At 51.7% G+C, this 20,751-nt stretch overlaps 1 protein-coding gene across 1 annotated transcript in view; it reads right to left on the bottom strand.

The window, feature by feature from the left end:
- Positions 1 to 20,751, bottom strand: part of evpla (envoplakin a) — a 178,380-nt gene that overhangs the window by 37,738 nt on the left and 119,891 nt on the right. The window contains exons 15-16 of the mRNA XM_072482997.1: positions 6,589 to 6,767; positions 3,512 to 3,650 (exon numbers count right to left, since the gene is read on the bottom strand). Of these exons, the coding sequence (XP_072339098.1) occupies positions 3,512 to 3,650; positions 6,589 to 6,767 (318 nt within the window). The remainder of the gene's footprint in view (positions 1 to 3,511; positions 3,651 to 6,588; positions 6,768 to 20,751) is intronic.

Genomic DNA, 20,751 nt, shown 5'->3' with positions numbered 1-20,751 from the left:
TATGATTCTAAGGAGTCAGGAGGGCTAAAAGGAGTCACGAAAAGTCATTGGCAAATAGGGTTAAGGAAAATCCCAAGGCTTTTTACACGTACATAAAAAGCAAAAGGGTAGCCAGGGAAAGGGTTGGCCCACTGAAGGATAGGCAAGGGAATCTATATGTGGAGCCAGAGGAAATGGGCGAGGTACTAAATGAATACTTTGCATCAGTATTCGCCAAAGAGAAGGAATTGGTGGATGTTGAGTCTGGAGAAGGGTGTGTAGATAGCCTGGATCACATTGAGATCAAAAAAGACGAGGTGTTGGGCGTCTTGAAAAATATTATGGTAGATAGGTCCCCAGGTCCTGATGGGATCTAACCCAGAATACTGAAGGAGGCTAGAGAGGAAATTGCTGAGGCCTTGACAGAAATCTTTGGATTCTCACTGTCTTCAGGTGATGTCCCGGAGGACTGGAAAGTAGCCAATGAGGTTCCTTTGTTTAAGAAGGGTAGCAAGGATAATCCAGGGAACTACAGGCCAGTGAGCCTTCCATCAGTGGTAGGGAAATTACTGGAGAGAATTCTTCGAGACAGGATCTACTCCCATTTGGAAGCAAATGGACGTATTAGTGAGAGGCAGCATGGTTTTGCGAAGGGGAGGTTGTGTCTCACTAACATGATAAGAGTTTTTCGAAGAGGTCACAAAGGTGATTGGTGCAGGTAGGGCAGTGGATGTTGTCTATATGGACTTCAGTAAGGCCTTTGACATGGTCCCTCATGGCAGACTGGTACAAAAGGTGAAGTCACACGGGATCAGAGGTGAGCTGGCAAGATGGATACAGAACTGACTGGCAGAGAGTAGTAATGGAAGGGTGCTTTTCTGATTGGAGGGCTGTGACCAGTGGTGTTCCGCAGGGATCAGTGCTGGGACCTTTGTTGTTCGTAGTATATATAAATGATTTGGAGGAAAATGTAACTGGTCTTAGTAAGTTTGCAGATGACCCAAAGGTTGGTGGAATTGTGGATAGCGATGAGGACTGTCAGAGGGTACAGCAGGATTTAGATCGTTTGGAGACTTGACGGAGAGATAGCAGATGGAGTTTAATCCGGACAAATGTGAGGTAATGCATTTTGGAAGTTATAATGCAGGTAGGGAACATATAGTGAATGGTAGAACCCTCATGAGTATTGACAGTCAGAGAGATCTAGGTGTACAGGTCCACAGGTCACTGAAAGGGGCAACACAGGTGGAGAAGGTAGTCAAGAAGGCATACGGCATGCTTGCTTCATTGGCCGGGGCATTGAGTATAAGAATTGGCAAGTCATGTTGCAGCTGTATAGAACCTTAGTTAGGCCACACTTGGAGTATAGTGTTCAATTCTGGTCGCCACACTACCAGAAGGATGTGGAGGCTTTAGAGAGGGTGCAGAAGAGATTTACCAGAATGTTGCCTGGTATGGGGCATTAGCTATGAGGAGCGGTTGAATAAACTCGGTTTGTTCTCACTGGAACAACGGAGGTTGAGGGGGCGACCTGATAGAGGTCTACAAAATTATCAGGGGCATAGACAGAGTGGATAGTCAGAGGTTTTTTCCCAGGGTAGAGGGGTCAATTACTAGGGGGTATAGGTTTAAGGTGCGGGGGGGGCAAGGTTTAGAGGCGACGTACAAAGCAAGTTTTTTACACAGAGGGTAGTGGGTGCCTGGAACTCGCAAACTCCACAAGGACAGTGACTCAGAGCCTGGGACCTCGGCGCCGTGAGGCAGCAATGCTAACCACTGTGACACCATGCCGCCCAACCCCATCTAACCTGCACAGCTTTGGACACTAAGGGGCAATTTACCATGGCCAATCCACCTAACCTGCATATCTTTGGACTGTGGGAGAAAACCGGAGCACCCGGAAAAAACCCACGCAGACATGGGGAGAAACTCCACACAGTCACCCAAGGTCAGAATTACCTGTGTCCCTGGCGCTATGAGGCAGCAGTGCTAACCAGTGTACCACGGTGCCACCCAGAAACCCACGTAGAGCGGTCAATTACGAGGGGGCATAGGTGCCTGGAACTCGTTGCCGGAGGAGGTGGTGGAAGCGGGGACGATAATGATGTTTAAGGGGCATCTTGATAAATACATAAATAGGGTGGGAAGAGAGGGATACGGACCCCAGAAGTGTGGAAGATTTTAGTTTAGGCAGGCAGCATGGTCGGCGCAGGCTTGGAGGGCCGAAGGGCCTGTTCCTGTGCTGTACTTTTCTTTGTTCTTTGTTTTGTTCTTTGTTCCATTTTGGCCTTGAGTGGCTGTTAGTGGTTTCCTCCCACAATACAAAGAAATGCAGGTTGGGTGGATTGGCCATGATAGCATTGGCCCCTGAGTGTCCAGGGATGTGCAGGTTAGTTGAGTTACGGGGATGGGGCGGGGCACTGGGCCTATTTGGGGTGCTCTTTCAGAAGGTCGGTGCAGACTCCTTCTGCACCTCATTTCTATGGTTCTAAGCTTCTTGCAGGAAAAATTCCACTGAAAACCATTGAACCCGTTGCAAGTTCCAAGCAGCCGAGGTAAAAGACAGCAATTCCTTGAAAGTGGGAGAAGGAGGCCTTGGAGACCTCGGGAGGGCACTGTTCAGTGCTGGTCTCCATAATCAGGGATCAGATGGAGTAGCACATGTGTGTGGGGGTGGGGGGGGGGGGCATCAGAACCCTCCCCCCAGTTGCTTGCCCTCTGGCTGTGGTGGGACCCTGCAACAGCTGGTGCTACCTGTGCACCCTGACAGGGCCACCTGGGAGCAAGCCTGGGGCTGTCAGGGTGCCCTAGATGCATTGCCAGCTGGCAGGAGCGCTGCCAAGATGCCCAGGCTGGCATTCTCTGTGTGACGGGATTGGACCGGGGGATGCCCTGCCTGGACGCAGCGGGGGCTGGGTGGGGGGGTGGGGAGGGTCCTTATTGCTGAGTTGGGGGTTAGATCAAGAGATCAGGATGCTATTCTCCCTGCATGAGGAGTTCCGGCGAGTGGAGCTCCACAATGCAGAAGAAGGGACTAAGTGCAGCTTCAGCCCAGCGTTCCCAGCTGAGGCCCCAGATCTACCCGAAGGGCCGTTCAATAGCATGGTGGTCAATTTAGCATGGCCAATCCACTTAACTTGTACATCTTTGGACTGTGGGAGGAAACTGGAGCACCCAGAGGAAACCTACACAGACATGGGGAGAACTTGCAAATTCCACACAGACAGTCACTCCGAAGCTGGAATTGAACCTGGGTCCCTGGCGCTGTGAGGCAGCAGTGCTAAGCACTATGCCACCAAGCCACCTCTTATGTCAGCTCCATTGACATGGGGAGTAATTCAGGCATGTTGAGCTCTGCATTTGATTCTCTGATCTGGGAATGGTATCTCACAAATTTGGGGCGGATATATTTTCAGTGAAAGATGGGATTGCGGAAGATGGCGAGAGGCTGGAGTTGAAATCAATAGGTAAAGGGGCAGCCTCTCATGGTTCTACAACATGCTACTTGCCCCTGGCTCCTCAGTGTCGGTACCTGCAGCTCAGAACTCCTCTGTTGCATGGCATTTGGTGCCGCAGGAATCACTGACTCCTCCGCCAGGTTGGATTCAATTTTCTGAAGGGCATCTTCTGCTTTCTGAATGCTGTCTTCCAACTCCAGTTGGTTGTTTGCTCTGGCCAAGAGAAAAACAAATAAGTCACAGGTCTGTATCATTTGCGTGGCCATCATAATTGGGGAAAGTAGTGTCCCACAGGAGCTCCACTGCAAGCAGTTCGGTTGGGACATTAAACTGCAGAAAATCTTTTTTTAAATAAATTTGAAGTGCCCAATTCTTTTTTCCAATTAAGGGGAAATTTGGCATGGTCAATCCACCTACCCCACACATCTTTGGGTTGTAGGGGTGAGACCCACGCAGACATCAGGAGAATGTACAAACTCTGCACGGATAGTGACCCGAAGCCAGTAATCTAATCCGGGTCCTCAGCGCCGTGAGGTTGCAGTGCCAACCACTGTGCCACCATGCCACCCAAACTGCAGAGGATCTTGATTGGATTGCAAATGTCCACCCTATTACTTAGAATTACATTGGATATACCGCCCAGAAAAGGGCCATTTGAGCTAAGCAGGTCTTCACAGTGTTAATTCACCACTCGAGCCTCTTACCCTCTTTTCTCTTCCAGATTTAACATAGTAAATCTCTATTTTCTTCTCCCTAGAATCTTCCTCTTAAATGCATCTATACCATTCACTTCGACCACTCCCTTAGGTAGCAAGTTCAACATTCACATCATTTTTTGGGTAAGAAGCTCCTTCTGAATTCCCGATTGGATTTTTTTGGTGATTATCTTATATGGATGGCTTCTGGTAATGCCCACAAGATGAAATATTCGAATTTGCTTATAACAAAGTCTCACATAGCAGATTAATATGTAAAGTGAAAGTGCATGGGATTGCAGATAGTGCCTTGAGATAGATGGAAAGCTGGTTAGCAGACAGGCAGCAAAATGTTGGAATAAATGGGTCTTTTTCCGATTGGCAGGCTGTGACAAGGTGGGTACCGCAGGGATCTGTGCTGGGATCTCAACTGTTCATATTATATATTTTTTTTAAAAAAAATTTAGAGTACCCAATTCTCTTTTTTTCCAATTAAGGGACAATTTAACGTGGTCAATCCACCTACCTTGCACATCTTTGTGTTGTTTGGAGACGCACGCAAGCACGGGGAGAATGTGCAAACTTCACACGGACGGTAACCCAGGGCCGGGATCGAACCTGGGTCCTCAGCGTTGTGTGGCTAACCATTGCGCCACCGCGCCACCCTACATTATATATTAATGATTTGGACGAGGGAACTAAATGCATTATCTCCAAATTTGCAGATAATACCAAGTTGGGTGGGAGGCTGAGCTGTGAGGAGGATACAGAGATGCTTCAGTGGGATTTGGACAGGCTCAGTGGGCACATGCATGGCAGATGCAGTATAATGTCGATAAATGTGAGATTATTCGCTTTGGTAGCAAAAATAGGAAACCGAATTATTATATGAATGGTTGTAAATTGAGAGAAGTGGATACTCAGTGAGGCGTTGGTGTCCTCGAGCATCAGTCGCTGAAAGTAAGCGCATAGGTACAGCAGGCAGTAAAGAAGGCAAATGGTATGTTGGCCTTTAAAGCGAGAGGATTCAAGGTATTGGAATAGGGATGTTTTACTGCAATTGTGTAGGGCATTGGTGAGGCCACACCTGGAGTATTGTGTGCGGTTTTGGTGTTCTTATCTGAGGAAGGATGATCTTGTTATGGAGGGAATGCAGCAAAGGTTTACCAGGCTGATTCCTGGGATGGGGACTGTCATGTGAGGAGAGACTAAGTCAGTTAGGATTATATTCATTGGAATTTAGAAGAGTGGGAAGGGATCTTATAGAAATGTATAAAATTCTAACAGGGTAGATTCAGAAAGAATGGGCGAAATTCTCCCCCAACGGCGCGATGTCCGCCGACTGGCGCCAAAAACGGCGCCAATCAGACGGGCATCGCGCCGGCCCGAAGGTGCGGAATGCTCCGCATCTTTGGCGGCCTAGCCCCTCAATGTTGGGGCTAGGCCGACGCCGGAGGGATTTCCGCCCCGCCAGCTGGCGGAAATGGCGTTTGTTGCCCCGCCAGCTGCCGCGGAAATGCGGCGCATGCGCGGGAGCGTCAGCGGCCGCCGACAGTTTCCCGCGCATGCGCATTAGGGAGAGTCTTTTCCGCCTCCGCCATGGTGGAGGCCGTGGCGGAGGCGGAAGGGAAAGAGTGCCCCCATGGCAAAGGCCCGCCCGCGGATCGGTGGGCCCCAATCGCGGGCCAGGCCACCGTGGGGGCACCCTTCAGGGTCAGATCGCCCCGCGCCCCCCCCCCAGGACCCCGGATCCCGCCCACGCCGCCTGGTCCCGCCGGTAAATACCAGGTTTGATTTACGCCGGCGGGACAGGCAATTTCTGGGCGGGACTTTGGCCCATCCGGGCCGGAGAATTGAGCGGGGGGTCCCGTCAACCGGCGCGGCCCGATTCCCGCCCCCGCCCAATCTCCGGTACCGGAGACTTCGGCGGGGGCGGGGGCGGGATTCACGGCGGCCAACGGCCATTCTCCGACCCGGCGGGGGGTCGGAGAATGACGCCCAATGTTCCTGATGGTGGGGCAGTCCAGAGCTAGGAGCAATAGTTTGAGGATAAGGGGTTTTAGGATTTAGGATTGAGTTGAGGAGAAATGTCTTCACCCAGAGAGTGGTGAGCCTGTGGAAATTGCTACCACAGAAAGTAGTTGATGCCAAAACATTGTGTAATTTGAAGAGGGAATTATATAGAGCTGTTGGGGCTAATGGGATCAAGGGATATGGGGGAAAGCGGGAGGTATTGAACTTGATGATCAGCCATGATCATAATGAATGGCGAAGCAGGCTAAAAGGGTCAAATGGCATCCTCCTGCTTCCATTTTCTATGTATATTCCTATGTATTCTCCCTGTACCCAAGTCATCCCATCCACATTCTCCTCCTCATTTCCATTACAGCTCAGCTTACACAAAGTATTCATCCAAGGTGATGACAATTGCCCAGAGGCAGGTTCTATAAACTCACTTGTCCTGGTACAGGTTGGCCAGTGAGGTGACATCTTTGTATTTATTCTTCACGTTGTTCAGTTTAGTTGAAAGCTGCGATGGGGAGGAATCTGCAGGTTTCTTTGGAAGAAACGATTCACACTCCCGTTGTACAGAGTCCTTCTCCGCTCCAATCTTCTGCAAGCGCTTGTTAACACTCTGTGATGAGAATCAGAGGGTGAGTTTACACTGCAAATTGTTTTGACGTAGATGCTATTGCAGATTGAGTGAACCTTCGCATGTAACCCATAACGGTGGGCGGCACGGTGACGCAGTGATTAGCACTGCTGCCTACTGCACTGAGGACCCGGGTTCAATCCCAGCCCCGGGTCATTGTCCGTGTGGAGTTTGCACATTCTCCCTGTGTCTGCGTGGGTTTCACCCCACAACTCAAAGATGTGCAGTTTAGGTGGATTGGCCACTCTAAATTGCCCCTTAATTGGAAAAAAAATAATTGGGTTCTCTAAATTTATTTTAAAAAATGTAACGCATAACGGCAACTGATCTGACCTCACTGATTCCGTCACTATCTGTTCATTCCAAATAGGGCCCTCTACAGGATAGACATGGTACCTCCTGAGTCCCTGTTCTGTTCTGTCCGCATATAATACCTGAACAAGATGCTGGAGGAATATACAGACTACTTTGCATATAATTTAATTTGGTACTCTTAATCGGAAATCCTCAAATCACCACACTGTCCCATCCAGGAGCCGGTGCTGGCTGAACCTCTGGGAACAACTGATAAAAGCAAATTACTGCGGGTGATGGAATCTGAATCAAATACAGAAAATACCGGACATGCTCAGCAGGTCTGACAGCATCTGTGGATAGCGAAGGGAGCTAACGTTTCGAGTCTGGATGTCTGTGGATGTGTCTGAATGGCTTTGACAAAGAGTCACCCAAATTCGAAATGTTAGCTCCCTTTAGAACATAGAACATGACAGCGCAGTACAGGCCCTTCGGCCCTTGATGTTGCGCTGACCTGGGAAACCACGCCAAAACCCATCTACACTATTCCCTTATCGTCCATATGTCTATCCAATGACCATTTGAATGCCCTTAGTGTTGACGAGTCCACTACTGTTGCAGGCAGGGCATTCCACGCCCTTACTATTCTCGGAGTAAAGAACCTACCTCTGACATCTGTCCTATATCTATCTCCCCTCAATTTAAAGCTATGACTCCTCGTGCTAGCCATCACCATCCGAGGAAAAAGGCTCTCACTGTCCACCCTATCCAATCCTCTGATCATCTTGTATGCCTCAATGAAGTCACCTCTTAACCTTCTTCTCTCTAACGAAAACAGCCTCAAGTCCCTCAGCCTTTCCTCATAAGATCTTCCCTCCATACCAGGCAACATTCTGGTAAATCTCCTCTGCACCCTTTCCAATGCTTCCACATACTTCCTATAATGCGGCGGCCAGAATTGCACGCAATACTCCAAATGCGGCCGCACCAGAGTTTTGTACAGCTGCAACATGACCTCATGGCTCCGAAACTCAATCCCTCTACCAATAAAAGCTAACACACCGTACGCCTTCTTAACAACCCTCTCAACCTGGGTGGCAACTTTCAGGGATCAATGTACATGGACACCGAGATCTCTCTGCTCATCCACACTGCCAAGAATCTTACCATTAGCCCAGTACTCTGTCTTCCTGTTATTCCTTCCAAAATGAATCACCTCACACTTTTCTGCATTAAACTCTATTTGCCACCTCACAGCCCAGCGCTGCAGCTTATCTATGTCCCTCTGTAACTTGTAACATCTGTCCGCACTGTCCACAACTCCACCGACTTTAGTGTCATCTGCAAATCTACTCACCCATCCTTCTACGCCCTCCTCCAGGTCATTTATAAAAATCAGATCCTAGCTTGTCTGGTATTTTCTGTTTTTGTCTCTGAAAACAGCTGTTCTATATTGGAACATGAAATTGTGGCTCCAGAATGATAGTTACTGAACACAAGAATATAAGAAATATAAACAGAAAATTCAGGAAAAGCTCAGCAAGGCTGGCAGCATCTGTGGAGAAAGAAACAGCCATACAGATTCTAAGCGTTAACTCTGTTTCTCCCTCTACGGGTGCTACCATACCTGCTGAGCTTTTCCAGCACTTTCTATTTTTGCTTCATATTTCCAGCATCTGCAGTATTTTGCTTTTATGCAAGAATACAAGAACGTCCGGTGCTGGCCATGGAGTGAAAGTTCGCACATTTGGCAGCTCCCGCTCATTGTGCTCTTTTTGTGGCTCTTACGCCGGATTGTTGTAGGAATTTTGTGAAGTAAGGGTGTAGAAGCAGGAACAGAAGGATTTGTTTATGGAGCTGCGCCCCAGGAAAAATCGTAAAAGGAGGAATCTGAAGTTGGTGGTGAGTGAGGACCAGATTTCAAGTGTGGGAATTGCCGCATGTGCAGGGTCTGGCCCCGTCAGCTCAGTGGTCGCCAGACCAGTTGGTGAGCTTCCTGAATGAGAAGTTCTCCCAACAACGTAAGGAGTGTGCGGAGGACCTGGCCCAGGCGGTGGACTCGATCAAGGCGGTGGTTGCCCACGTGAAGACGAGACTAGCAGCCCAGGGACAGGCGATCCAGAAGTTGGAGGAGCTGGTGGGGGAGCATGAGGAACAGACCATCTCGATGGCAGCAGAGATTGGGCTGAAGCGTGTCCAGCAGAAGCGACTGTTGGAGAAAGTGGAGGACCTGGAGAACCGTTCTCGGAGGCAGAACATCCGGATCGTGGGTCTGCCGGAGGGGAAAGAAGGATCGGATGCTGGTGCATATGTGGGGAAGATGCTGGAGAAGCTGATGGGGGAAGGTGTGTTCGACAAGCCGTTGGAGGTGGACCGGGCCCACAGGGCACTTATACGTAAGCCCCAGGGGCGTGAGCCCCCGAGATCGATTGTGGTACGACTGCATCGGTTCCTAGACAAGGAATGTGTTATGAGATGGGCCAGGCAGACGAAGTGGTGAGTGTGGGAAGATGCTGAGATCCGGGTGTACCAGAATTTGGGAGCAGAACTCGCATAGAGGAGGGCGAGTTTCAATAAGGTCAAGTCGGCCCTATATGCGAAAGGAATAAAGTTTGGTCTGCCTTACCTGGCCCGTCTATGGGTGACTTATGTACTTTGACTCGCCGGAGGACGTAGTGGACTTTATGAAAGCCAATAAACTGATGGGAGAATGAAGACCTTGAACTCTGACTGTGGGGAACTGAGCTATGAGCTATGTTTTGTAAAAACTTTAAACTTACAACGTTTAATTTGCGATGTTTGGAACAACGTTTGAGACTCTGCATATATATTTTCTTTCTTTTTCCGTTTTTCATTCGGTTCTGTTTGAGGTTAGTTGACTATATAATACTCTGTTAAGGGAGGAGGAGTGGGCCTTTGTTTTTTTTAAATTCATAAAATTTACAGTGCAGAAGGAGGCCATGCGGCCCATCGAGTCTGCACCGACTCTTGGAAAGAGCACCCTATCCAAGCCCACACCTCCACCCTATCCCCATAACCCAGTAACCCCACCCAACACTAAGGGCAATTTTGGACACTAAGGGCAATTTATCATGGCCAATCCACCTAACCTGCACATCTTTGGACTGTGGAAGGAAACCGGAGCACCCGGAGGAAACCCACGCACACACGGGGAGGATGTGCAGACTCCACACAGACAGTGACCCAAGCCGGAATCGAACCTGGGACCCTGGAGCTGTGAAGCAATTGTGCTATCCACAATGCTACTGTGCTGCCCAATTGTTTTTATTCAAGTTTTTCTTAAACAAAATTTTACATAACCAATAAAAAAAAGGAGAAAATTTAACAAACAGGTGGTTATAGTCCATTTACAAAAGAGTATACATTCCATACACAGTTCCCCACCTATCCCCTATCACCCCCCACCCCGCCCCCGGATTGCTGCTGATCCTTAAACGTTCTGCCAGAAAGTCAAGGGACGGCTGCCACCTCCTGGAGAACCCCAGCAAGGACCCTCTCAAGGCAAACTTTATCCTCTCAAGACTGAGAAACCCAGTCATGTCACTAACCCAGGTCTCTACACTTGGGGGCTTCGAGTCCCTCCACATTAACCAGATCCGTCTCTGGGCTACCAGGGAGGCAAAGGCCAGGACGTCGGCCTCCTTCGCTTCCTGCCCTCCCGGATCTTCCGATACCCCAAATATCGTTATCTCCGGACTCGGCTTTACCCGAGCGCCCAAGACCTTGGACATAGCCCTCGCAAAGCCCTGCCAGAATTCTTTAAGCACCGGGCATGCCCAGAACATATGGACATGGTTTGCTGGGCTCCCTGAACATCTCGCACACCTGTCCTCCACCCCAAAGAACTTACTCATTCTCGCTGTCGTCATGTGTGCCCGGTGGACCACCTTAAACTGAATCAGGCTAAGCCTGGCACAAGATGAGGAGGAATTAACCCTGCCTAGGGCATCAGCTCACAGGCCCTCATCCAGCTCCTCGCCCAGCTCCTCCTCCCACTTGCCCTCCAACTCCTCCGCCGAGACTTCCTCTGCATCCTGCTGTTCTTGGTATATGTCCGACACATTCCCCTCCTCTACCCAGATGCCAGAGACCACCCTGTCCTGTATCCTGCAGGGGGGGTGGGGCGGTTAGTAGTAGTGGGAATGCCACCACCTGTTTCTTCAGAAAAGCGCGGACAGGCTGGTAGGTGAAATTTTACAGGTGGACAGGAGGTATGCAGAGACTCCAGATGAGGGGCTCCTGAAGCAGCGTCAGAGACTGCAAATGGAATTTGGGCCCCTGTCCACATGTAAGGCAGAGGGGCAGCTGAGGAGGGTAAAGGGGGCGGTGTATGAAAATGGGGGCAAAGCCAGCAGAATGTTGACGCATCAGCTGAGGAAACAGGAGGCGGCGAGAGAAATTGGGAAAGTAAAGGATACAAGGGGGAAGGTGGTGGTGGACCCGGAGGGGGTGAACGATGTGTTTCGGGAATTTTATAGCGGACTTTTTAAATCAGAACCCCAGCCGGGGAGTTGGGTATGAAGCAATTTCTGGGGGGGGCTGGAGTTCCCGAGGGTAGATGAGGAGTTGGTGGAAGGCTTGGGAGACCCAATCGGGCTTGGGGAGGTGATAGATGGACTGGGGCGATGCAATCAGGTAAGGCTCCGGGACCTGATGGATACCCGGTGAAGTTTTAACAAATATTTTCTGTGTTTCTGAGGCCGCTCTTGGTAAAGGCCTTTAATGAGTCCAAGGAGCTGGGTGTTGTGGTAAACCACTGTTGCACCTATATTATGTGATGTAAGGTAGGACCTGTACTACAGGTTCGCCGGTAGTCCCTGCCTGCTGGCTCCGCCCAGTAGGCGGAGTATAAATATGCGTGTCCTCCATTCAGCAGCCATTTCGCCAGCTGCTGTGGGAGGCCACAAATCTTGGAGCAATAAAGCCTCAGTTGTATCCAACTCTAGTCTTTGTTCAACGGATCGTGCCTCAATTTATTGCTCTAAGATTTTCTAAAAGATGGACCTCCGTATCAAGCCAGATCGCCTGCAGCTGGATCCGCAATCAAGCGACGCCAAAAGGACTTTAATCACTGGCTAACTTGCTTCGAGGCGTACATCAACTCAGCGACCACCCCTGTTCCGGAGGCTCAGAAGATACAGACCCTGTACTCAAGGTTGAGCTCCAATGTGTTTCCGCTGATCCAGGACGCCCCGAACTACGCCAACGCCCTGGCGCTTCTCAAAGAAAACTACGCACAGAAGACAAACAGCCTCTTTGTAGGCACGTACTCGCCACCTGCTGTCAACTCCCTGGTGAGTCCATAGAAGACTTCTGGTGGGCCCTAATCCCACTCGTCTGGGACTGTGACTGTCAGGCCGTTACAGCCACTGAACAGTCGAACATCCTTATGCGGGACGCGTTCGTTACGGGGATTGGGTCGGACCTCATACCCCAAAGACTGTTAGAAGGGGCCACGCTCGATCTAGCTGAGACAAAGAAGCTAGCGCTCTCTATGACAGTCGCCTCGCGCAACAGTCAGGCCTACCCCCCTGCCACGCGGCCGGACCCTCCTACGCATCGTGGACCCCACAGATGGCTGCCCCAGCGGGGGCCTTACCCAGCCAATACGCCTGCACCACGCACCAGACAGCAAACCCCGGGGGTCCCCAATGTTATTTCTGCGGCCAGCAGAAACACCCCCGCCAACGCTGCCCGGCCCTTTGCAAGGCTTGTGGCAGAAAGGGCCACTTCGCTGCGGTGCGCCAGGCCCGCGCAGTCGCCGCTATCGCCCCCACCCCCCAGTCTACACACATTGGGCGCGGCCATCTTCATCTCCCTGGACTACGCGCGGCCAGTTGGCACCACCATCTTCGCCCCCTCAGTCCACCTGCGGCCCATGGGCGTCGCCATCTTGTCCAACCCCCGCAACGTGCAGCCCATGGGTGCCGCCATTTTGTCCCCCGCAGGATCTTCAGGCGCCGCCATCTTGTCTCCCCCACGGGGCATGGACACCGACAGGATTCCAGGACCTGGGCCCCCCAGGCTCCCCATCATCCGACACCAGTGACGACCGACCATGACTCGCCTCAGTGACGATCGACCAGTCTCGTCCGCACAACCTGGCCACTGCATCGACCAGTGTGAAAATCAATGGCCACGTGACGTCTTGCCTGCTGGACTCCGGGAGCACCGAAAGCTTCATACACCCGGATATGGTAAGGCGCAGCTCCCTCGCGGACACCCCGCCAACCAAAGAATCTCCCTGGCCTCCGGATCCCATTCCGTCGCGATCCGGGGGTACTGTACGGTCACACTCACGATCCAGGGCGTAGAATTCAGCGGCTTCCGCCTCTACGTCCTCCCTAACCTCTGCGCTGCTCTAATACTAGGCCTGGACTTCCAGTGCAATCTCCAGAGCCTAACCCTCAAATTCGGTGGGCCCCTACCACCCCTCACTGTGTGCGGTCTCGCAACCCTAAAGGTTGATCCGCCTTCTCTCTTCGCAAATCTAACCCCGGATTGCAAACCCGTCGCCACCAGGAGCAGGCGGTACAGCACCCAGGACAGGTCCCTCATCAGGTCCGAGGTTCAGCGGTGCTTCGGGAAGGCATCATCGTGGCCAGCAACAGCCCCTGGAAAGCCCAAGTGGTAATCGTCAAAACTGGGGAGAAACACAGAATGGTCGTGGACTACAGCCAGGTCATCAATCGGTACACGCAGCTCGACGCGTACCCCCTCCCACGCATATCTGATATGATCAATCAGATTGCACAGTACCGGGTCTTCTCAACGGTAGACCTCAAATCCACCTACCACCAGCTCCCCATTCATAAATTGGACAGTCCATACACTGCTTTCGAGGCAGACGGTCGTCTCTATCACTTCCTCAGGGTTCCCTTCGGCGTCACTAACGGGGTCTCGGTCTTCCAAAGGGAGATGGACCGAATGGTCGACTGGTACGGTTTGCGGGCCACCTTCCCTTACCTAGACAATGTCACCATCTGCGGTCATGACCAGCAGGACCACGATGCCAACCTTGCCAAATTTCTCCACACCGCCACTCTCCTCAACCTCACCTACAACAGGGAGAAGTGTGTGTTTAGCATGACCCGCTGAGCCATACTTGGCTATGTGGTCCAGAACAGAGTTCTGGGGCCCGATCCCGACCGCATGCGCCCCCTCATGGAGCTCCCCCTTCCCCACTGCCCTAAGGCCCTCAAACGCTGTCTGGGGTTCTTCTCATACTACGCCCAGTGGGTCCCAAACTATGCGGACAAGGTCCGCCCACTCATACAGTCCACAAACTTTCCCCTGGCGGCCGAGGCACAACAGGCCTTCGCCTGTATGAGAGCCGATATCGCCAAGGCTGGGATGCACGCAGTAGACGAGACACTGCCCTTCCAAGTAGAGAGCGACGCATCGGACGTCGCCCTAGCTGCCACCCTCAATCTGGCAGGCAGACCCGTGGCATTCTTCTCCCGCACACTTCATGCCTCAGAATATCGGCACTCATCCGTCGAAAAAGAGGTCCAAGCTATTGTTGAGGCTGTGCGGCATTGGAGGCATTACCTGGCCGGCAGGAGATTCATCCTCCTCACTGACCAATGGTCGGTAGCCTTCGTGTTCAATAACACACAGCGGGGCAAGATCAAAAACGATAAAATCTTGAGGTGGAGGATCGAGCTCTCCACCTATAATTACGAGATTTTGTATCGCCCCGGCAAACTCAACGGGCCCCCAGACGCCCTATCCCGAGGTACATGTGCCAGCGCACAAGTAGACCGACTCCGGGCCCTGCATGACAGCCTTTGTCACCCGGGAGTCACACGGTTGTACCATTTTGTCAAGGCTCGCAATCTGCCCTACTCTGTCAAGGAAGTACGGACAATCACCATGGACTGCCAGGTCAGTGCGGAGTGCAAGCCGCACTTCTACCGGCCGGACCGTGCGCACCGGGTGAAGGCCTCCCGCCCCTTTGAACGCCTGAGCGTGGATTTCAAAGGGCCCCTCCCCTCCACCGACCGAAACACGTATATTCTCAATGTGGTTGATGAGTACTCCAGATTCCCCTTCGCCTTCCCATGCCCTGATATGACGTCTGCCACCGTCATCAAAGCCCTAATCACTATCTTCGCTCTGTTCGGTTTCCCTGCCTGCATCCACAGTGACAGGGGATCCTCATTCATGAGCGATGAGCTGCGTCAGTTCCTGCTCAGCAGGGATATCGCCTCCAGCAGGACGACCAACTATAACCCCCGGGGAAACGGGCAGGTAGAGAGGGTCAACGGGACGGTATGGAGGGCCGTCCAACTGGTCCTACGGTCCAGGAACCTCCCAGCCTCTCGTTGGCAGGAGGTCCTCCCTGATGCACTCCACTCCATTCAGTCACTGCTGTGCACCGCCACTAACAACACACCCCATGAACGTCTTTTTGCCTTCCCCAGGAAGTCCACATCCGGGGTGTCGCTCCCGACTTGGCCTGCTCCATAGGCACGTCCGACTCCACAAGGCGGACCCATTGCTGGAGAGAGTGCAATTGCTCCATGCAAACCCCCAGTATGCCTATGTGGCGTACCCTGACGGCTGCCGGGGATACTGTCTCCCTCAGGGACCTGGCACCAGCAGGTTCCACACACACACACCCCTCCGGCCCGGTTCCACCCTCCCCTCCCCCGGCGCTGCCAGCATTAACCCCACCAGGACCATCCGTGCTTCCCCTGCCCACGCCCGAGGATGAAGAGGATTTCGGCACTCTCCCGGAGTCACCGAACATCGGGCCAGCATCGACATCGCCGCCACCGCTATGTCGCTCCTAGCGGAACATCAAGGCACCGGACCGGTTAAACCTCTAATTGGTCCGCCGGACTTCAAAAGACATTTTTTTCCTGCTCAAATACTGTAAATATAGATTCATTGCTGTATATAGTTCTCCACCATCCCCGCCGGACTCAATTTTAACAGGCGGTGAATGTGGTAAACCACTATTGCACCTATATTAGGTGATGTAAGGTAGGACCTATACGACAGGTTCGCCGGTTTTCCCTGCCTGCTGGCTCCACCCAATACGCGGAGTATAAATATGCGTGTCTTCCATTCAGCAGCCATTTTGCCAGCTGCTGTGGGAGGCCACATATCTTAGAGCAATAAAGCCTCAGTTATATCCAACTCTAGTCTTTGTTCAATTGATCGTGCCTCAGGTGTGCTCCCCACAACGTTATCACAGACATCGATTTCCCTTATTTTGATGGGATAAGGATCCAGAGAGCTGTAGATCGTGTAGGCTGATCTCGCTGTTGAATGTAGATGCAAAGTTGCTGGCAAAGATCCTGGCCACACGTATATAGGATTGTGTTCCGCAGGTAATAGGGGAGAACCAGATGGGATTTGTGAAGGGATGGCACTTGACGTTCAACATTAGGCGGCTCCTAAATGTTATAATGATGCCCGCGGAGGGGCGCGAGGTTGAGGTGGTAGTAGCCAAGGATTCAGAAAAAGCCTTTGATCGGGTAGAGTGGAAGTCCTTGTGGGATATCTTAGGAAGGTCTGGGCTTGGGCAGGGATTTGTGGACTGGGTCCGGTTGCTATACCAGGCACCAGTGGCAAATGTAAGTCCGGTCAGAATACTTTAGTTTGTGTAGGGGGACAAGACAGGGGTGTCCGCTCACCCCACTACGGTTTGCCCTGGCCATAGAGTCCTTAGCGATGGCCTTTAGGTCATCGAATGTTTGGCTGGGGATAGTGAGAGGGGCGGATGGAACTTAGGGTCTCGCTCTACGCCGACGATTTGCTCCTGTATATAACAGACCCGCTGGGGGGATGGATGGAATTATGGAGATACTGGAAGAATTTGGTCAGTTCTCAGTCTACAAGTTAAATATGGGTAAGAGCAAGGTGTTCGCGATTCAGGAACGGGGGCAAGCGAGGAGGCTGAGGGAGTTACCGTTCAAAGTGGTGGGTAGGAGTTTTAGGTACCTGGGGATTCAGGTGGCTAGGGACTGGGGTCAGCTCCATAAGTTAAATCTGGGCAGAGCGTACGAAAAGAGACTTCCGTAGGTGGGACATGCTCCCGCTGTCATTGGCGGGGAGGGTGCAGACTGTGAAGATGACAGTCCTCCTGAGGTTGCTGTTCGTTTTTCAATGTCTTCCAATTTTTATCCCTAAAGCTTTTTTCAGGAAGATGAACTCGGCGATCTCGGGTTTTGTATGGGCTGGTAAGACCCCGAGGGTGAAGATGGTACTTTTGGAACAGGGGGGCGGGGAGGGAGGCTTAGCCCTTCCGAAGTTTATGAACTATTACTGGGTGGCCAACATATCGATGGTTAGGAAGTGGGTAGTGGGGGAGGGGTCGGTGTGCGAGCGAGTAGAGGCGGCATTGTGTAAGGATACGAGTTTGGAAGCTTTGCTAACGGTACCCCTGCCGTTTTCGCTGGTTCAGTTCTCCACAAGCCAAGTGGTAGTGGCAGCCCTGAGGGTGTGGGGACAATGGAGTCAGCTAATGAGATTGGAGGGGGTGTCACTGTGGTCACCGATCTGTGATAATCACCTGTTTGTTCCAGGGAGGCTGAATGGGAGCTTTAGGGGGTGGCAGCGGGCAGGGATTGAGAGATTTGGGGACCTCTTCATTGAGGAGGGTTTCCCAAGCCTCGAGGCATTGGAGGAGGAGTTAGAGTTGCCGGGTGGGATCGGGTTTTCGTACCTACAGGTAAGGGACTTTGTCTGGAGACAGGTTCCAAGCTTTCCTCCCCTCCCACCGAGGGGACTACAGGATAAGGTAATGTCTAAAACGGGGGTTGGGGAGGGTCGGGTCTTGGAGATATACAAGGAATTGATGGAGTGGGAAGGGGTCCCAATCGGGGAGGTGAAGAGGAAGTGGGAGGAAGAGTTGGGAGGGGAGCTGGAAGTTGGACTATGGGAAAAGGCCTTGAAGAGAGTCAATTCATCCTCGTCGTGTGCCAGGCTTAGCCTGATCCAGTTCAAGATGGTTCACGGGGCCCTCATGATGGTAGCCCAGATGAGTAGGTTTTTGGAGGAAGTGGCGGATAGGTGTGGACGCGGCGGGGGTAGCTCGGCAAATCATGTGCATACTGGGCGTGTCCGAAGTTGAGGGGATTCTGGCAGGGTTTTGCGGACGTCATGTCAGAGGTCCTGGAAGGGAGGGTCCAGAAATGGCAATATTTGGGGTATCGGAAGATCCGGGGGCAAAGGGGGGGAGGGAGGCCGATGTTCTGGCCTTCTCCTCCCTGGTGGCCCGGAGACGGATTTTGCTGGGATGGAGGGATTCGGAGCCTCCAAAGTCAGGAGTGTGGGTCAGCGATATGGCAGGGTTTCTCAGGCTGGAAAAGATTAAGTTCGCCTTGAGAGGATCAATTCAGAGGTTTGCCCGGAGGTGGCAGCCGTTCATTGACTTCTTTATGGAAAACTGAACGTCAGCAAAAAGGTGGGGGCAGGGGAAAAGGGGGGGGGGAGAAAATGGGAGGCATGGCAGTGCCTAAATAAGGGCAGGGAATCTAATATCCGGGTAGTTAGGAGTTAGGGTGGGAGGGTAGTTGGGTATGTTATTGTGATGTGGTTAGGAGCTAGGGCGGGAGGGTAGTTGGGTATGTTATTGTGATGTGGTTAGGAGCTAGGGCGGGAGGGTAGTTGGGTATGTTAATGTGATGTGGTTAGGAGCTAGGGTGGGAAGGTAGTTGGGTATGTTATTGTGATGTGGTTAGGAGCTAGGATGGAAGGGTAGTTGGGTATGTTATTGTGATGTGGTTAGGAGCTAGGGTGGGAGGGTAGTTGGGTATGTTATTGTGATGTGGTTAGGAGCTAGGGTGGGAGGGTAGTTAGGTATGTTATTGTGATGTGGTTAGGAGCTAGGGCGGGAGGGTAGTTGGGTATGTTAATGTGATGTGGTTAGGAGCTAGGGTGGGAAGGTAGTTGGGTATGTTATTGTGATGTGGTTAGGAGCTAGGGCGGGAGGGTAGTTGGGTATGTTATTGTGATGTGGTTAGGAGCTAGGGTGGGAGGGTAGTTGGGTATGTTATTGTGATGTGGTTAGGAGCTAGGGTGGGAGGGTAGTTGGGTATGTTATTGTGATGTGGTTAGGAGCTAGGGTGGGAGGGTAGTTGGGTATGTTATTGTGATGTGGTTAGGAGCTAGGGTGGGAGGGTAGTTGGGTATGTTATTGTGATGTGGTTAGGAGCTAGGGTGGGAGGGTAGTTGGGTATGTTATTGTGATGTGGTTAGGAGCTAGGGTGGGAGGGTAGTTGGGTATGTTATTGTGATGTGGTTAGGAGCTAGGGTGGGAGGGTAGTTGGGTATGTTATTGTGATGTGGTTAGGAGCTAGGGTGGGAGGGTAGTTGGGTATGTTATTGTGATGTGGTTAGGAGCTAGGGCGGGAGGGTAGTTGGGTATGTTATTGTGATGTGGTTAGGAGCTAGGGTGGGAGGGTAGTTGGGTATGTTATTGTGATGTGGTTAGGAGCTAGGGTGGGAGGGTAGTTGGGTATGTTATTGTGATGTGGTTAGGAGCTAGGGTGGGAGGGTAGTTAGGTATGTTATTGTGATGTGGTTAGGAGCTAGGGTGGGAGGGTAGTTGGGTATGTTATTGTGATGTGGTTAGGAGCTAGGGTGGGAGGGTAGTTGGGTATGTTATTGTGATGTGGTTAGGAGCGAGGGTGGGAGGGTAGTTGGGTATGTTATTGTGATGTGGTTAGGAGCTAGGGTGGGAGGGTAGTTGGGTATGTTATTGTGATGTGGTTAGGAGCTAGGGTGGGAGGGTAGTTGGGTATGTTATTGTGATGTGGTTAGGAGCTAGGGTGGGAGGGTAGTTGGGTATGTTACTGTGATGTGGTTAGGAGCTAGGGCGGGAGGGTAGTTAGGTATGTTATTGTGATGTGGTTAGGAGCTAGGGCGGGAGGGTAGTTGGGTATGTTATTGTGATGTGGTTAGGAGCTAGGGTGGGAGGGCAGTTGGGTATGTTATTGTGATGTGGTTAGGAGCTAGGATGGGAGGGTAGTTGGGTATGTTATTGTGATGTGGTTAGGAGCTAGGGTGGGAGGGCAGTTGGGTATGTTATTGTGATGTGGTTAGGAGCTAGGGCGGGAGGGTAGTTGGGTATGTTATTGTGATGTGGTTAGGAGCTAGGGCGGGAGGGTAGTTGGGTATGTTATTGTGATGTGGTTAGGAGCTAGGGTGGGAGGGTAGTTGGGTATGTTATTGTGATGTGGTTAGGAGCTAGGGTGGGAGGGTAGTTGGGTATGTTATTGTGATGTGGTTAGGAGCTAGGGTGGGAGGGTAGTTAGGTATGTTATTGTGATGTGGTTAGGAGCTAGGGTGGGAGGGTAGTTGGGTATGTTATTGTGATGTGGTTAGGAGCTAGGGTGGGAGGGTAGTTGGGTATGTTATTGTGATGTGGTTAGGAGCGAGGGTGGGAGGGTAGTTGGGTATGTTATTGTGATGTGGTTAGGAGCTAGGGTGGGAGGGTAGTTGGGTATGTTATTGTGATGTGGTTAGGAGCTAGGGTGGGAGGGTAGTTGGGTATGTTATTGTGATGTGGTTAGGAGCTAGGGTGGGAGGGTAGTTGGGTATGTTACTGTGATGTGGTTAGGAGCTAGGGCGGGAGGGTAGTTAGGTATGTTATTGTGATGTGGTTAGGAGCTAGGGCGGGAGGGTAGTTGGGTAT

Source organism: Scyliorhinus torazame, chromosome 18, assembly GCF_047496885.1.
Source record: "Scyliorhinus torazame isolate Kashiwa2021f chromosome 18, sScyTor2.1, whole genome shotgun sequence".
Taxonomy (NCBI): domain Eukaryota; kingdom Metazoa; phylum Chordata; class Chondrichthyes; order Carcharhiniformes; family Scyliorhinidae; genus Scyliorhinus; species Scyliorhinus torazame.
This window is presented reverse-complemented; position numbering and strand designations above follow the sequence as displayed.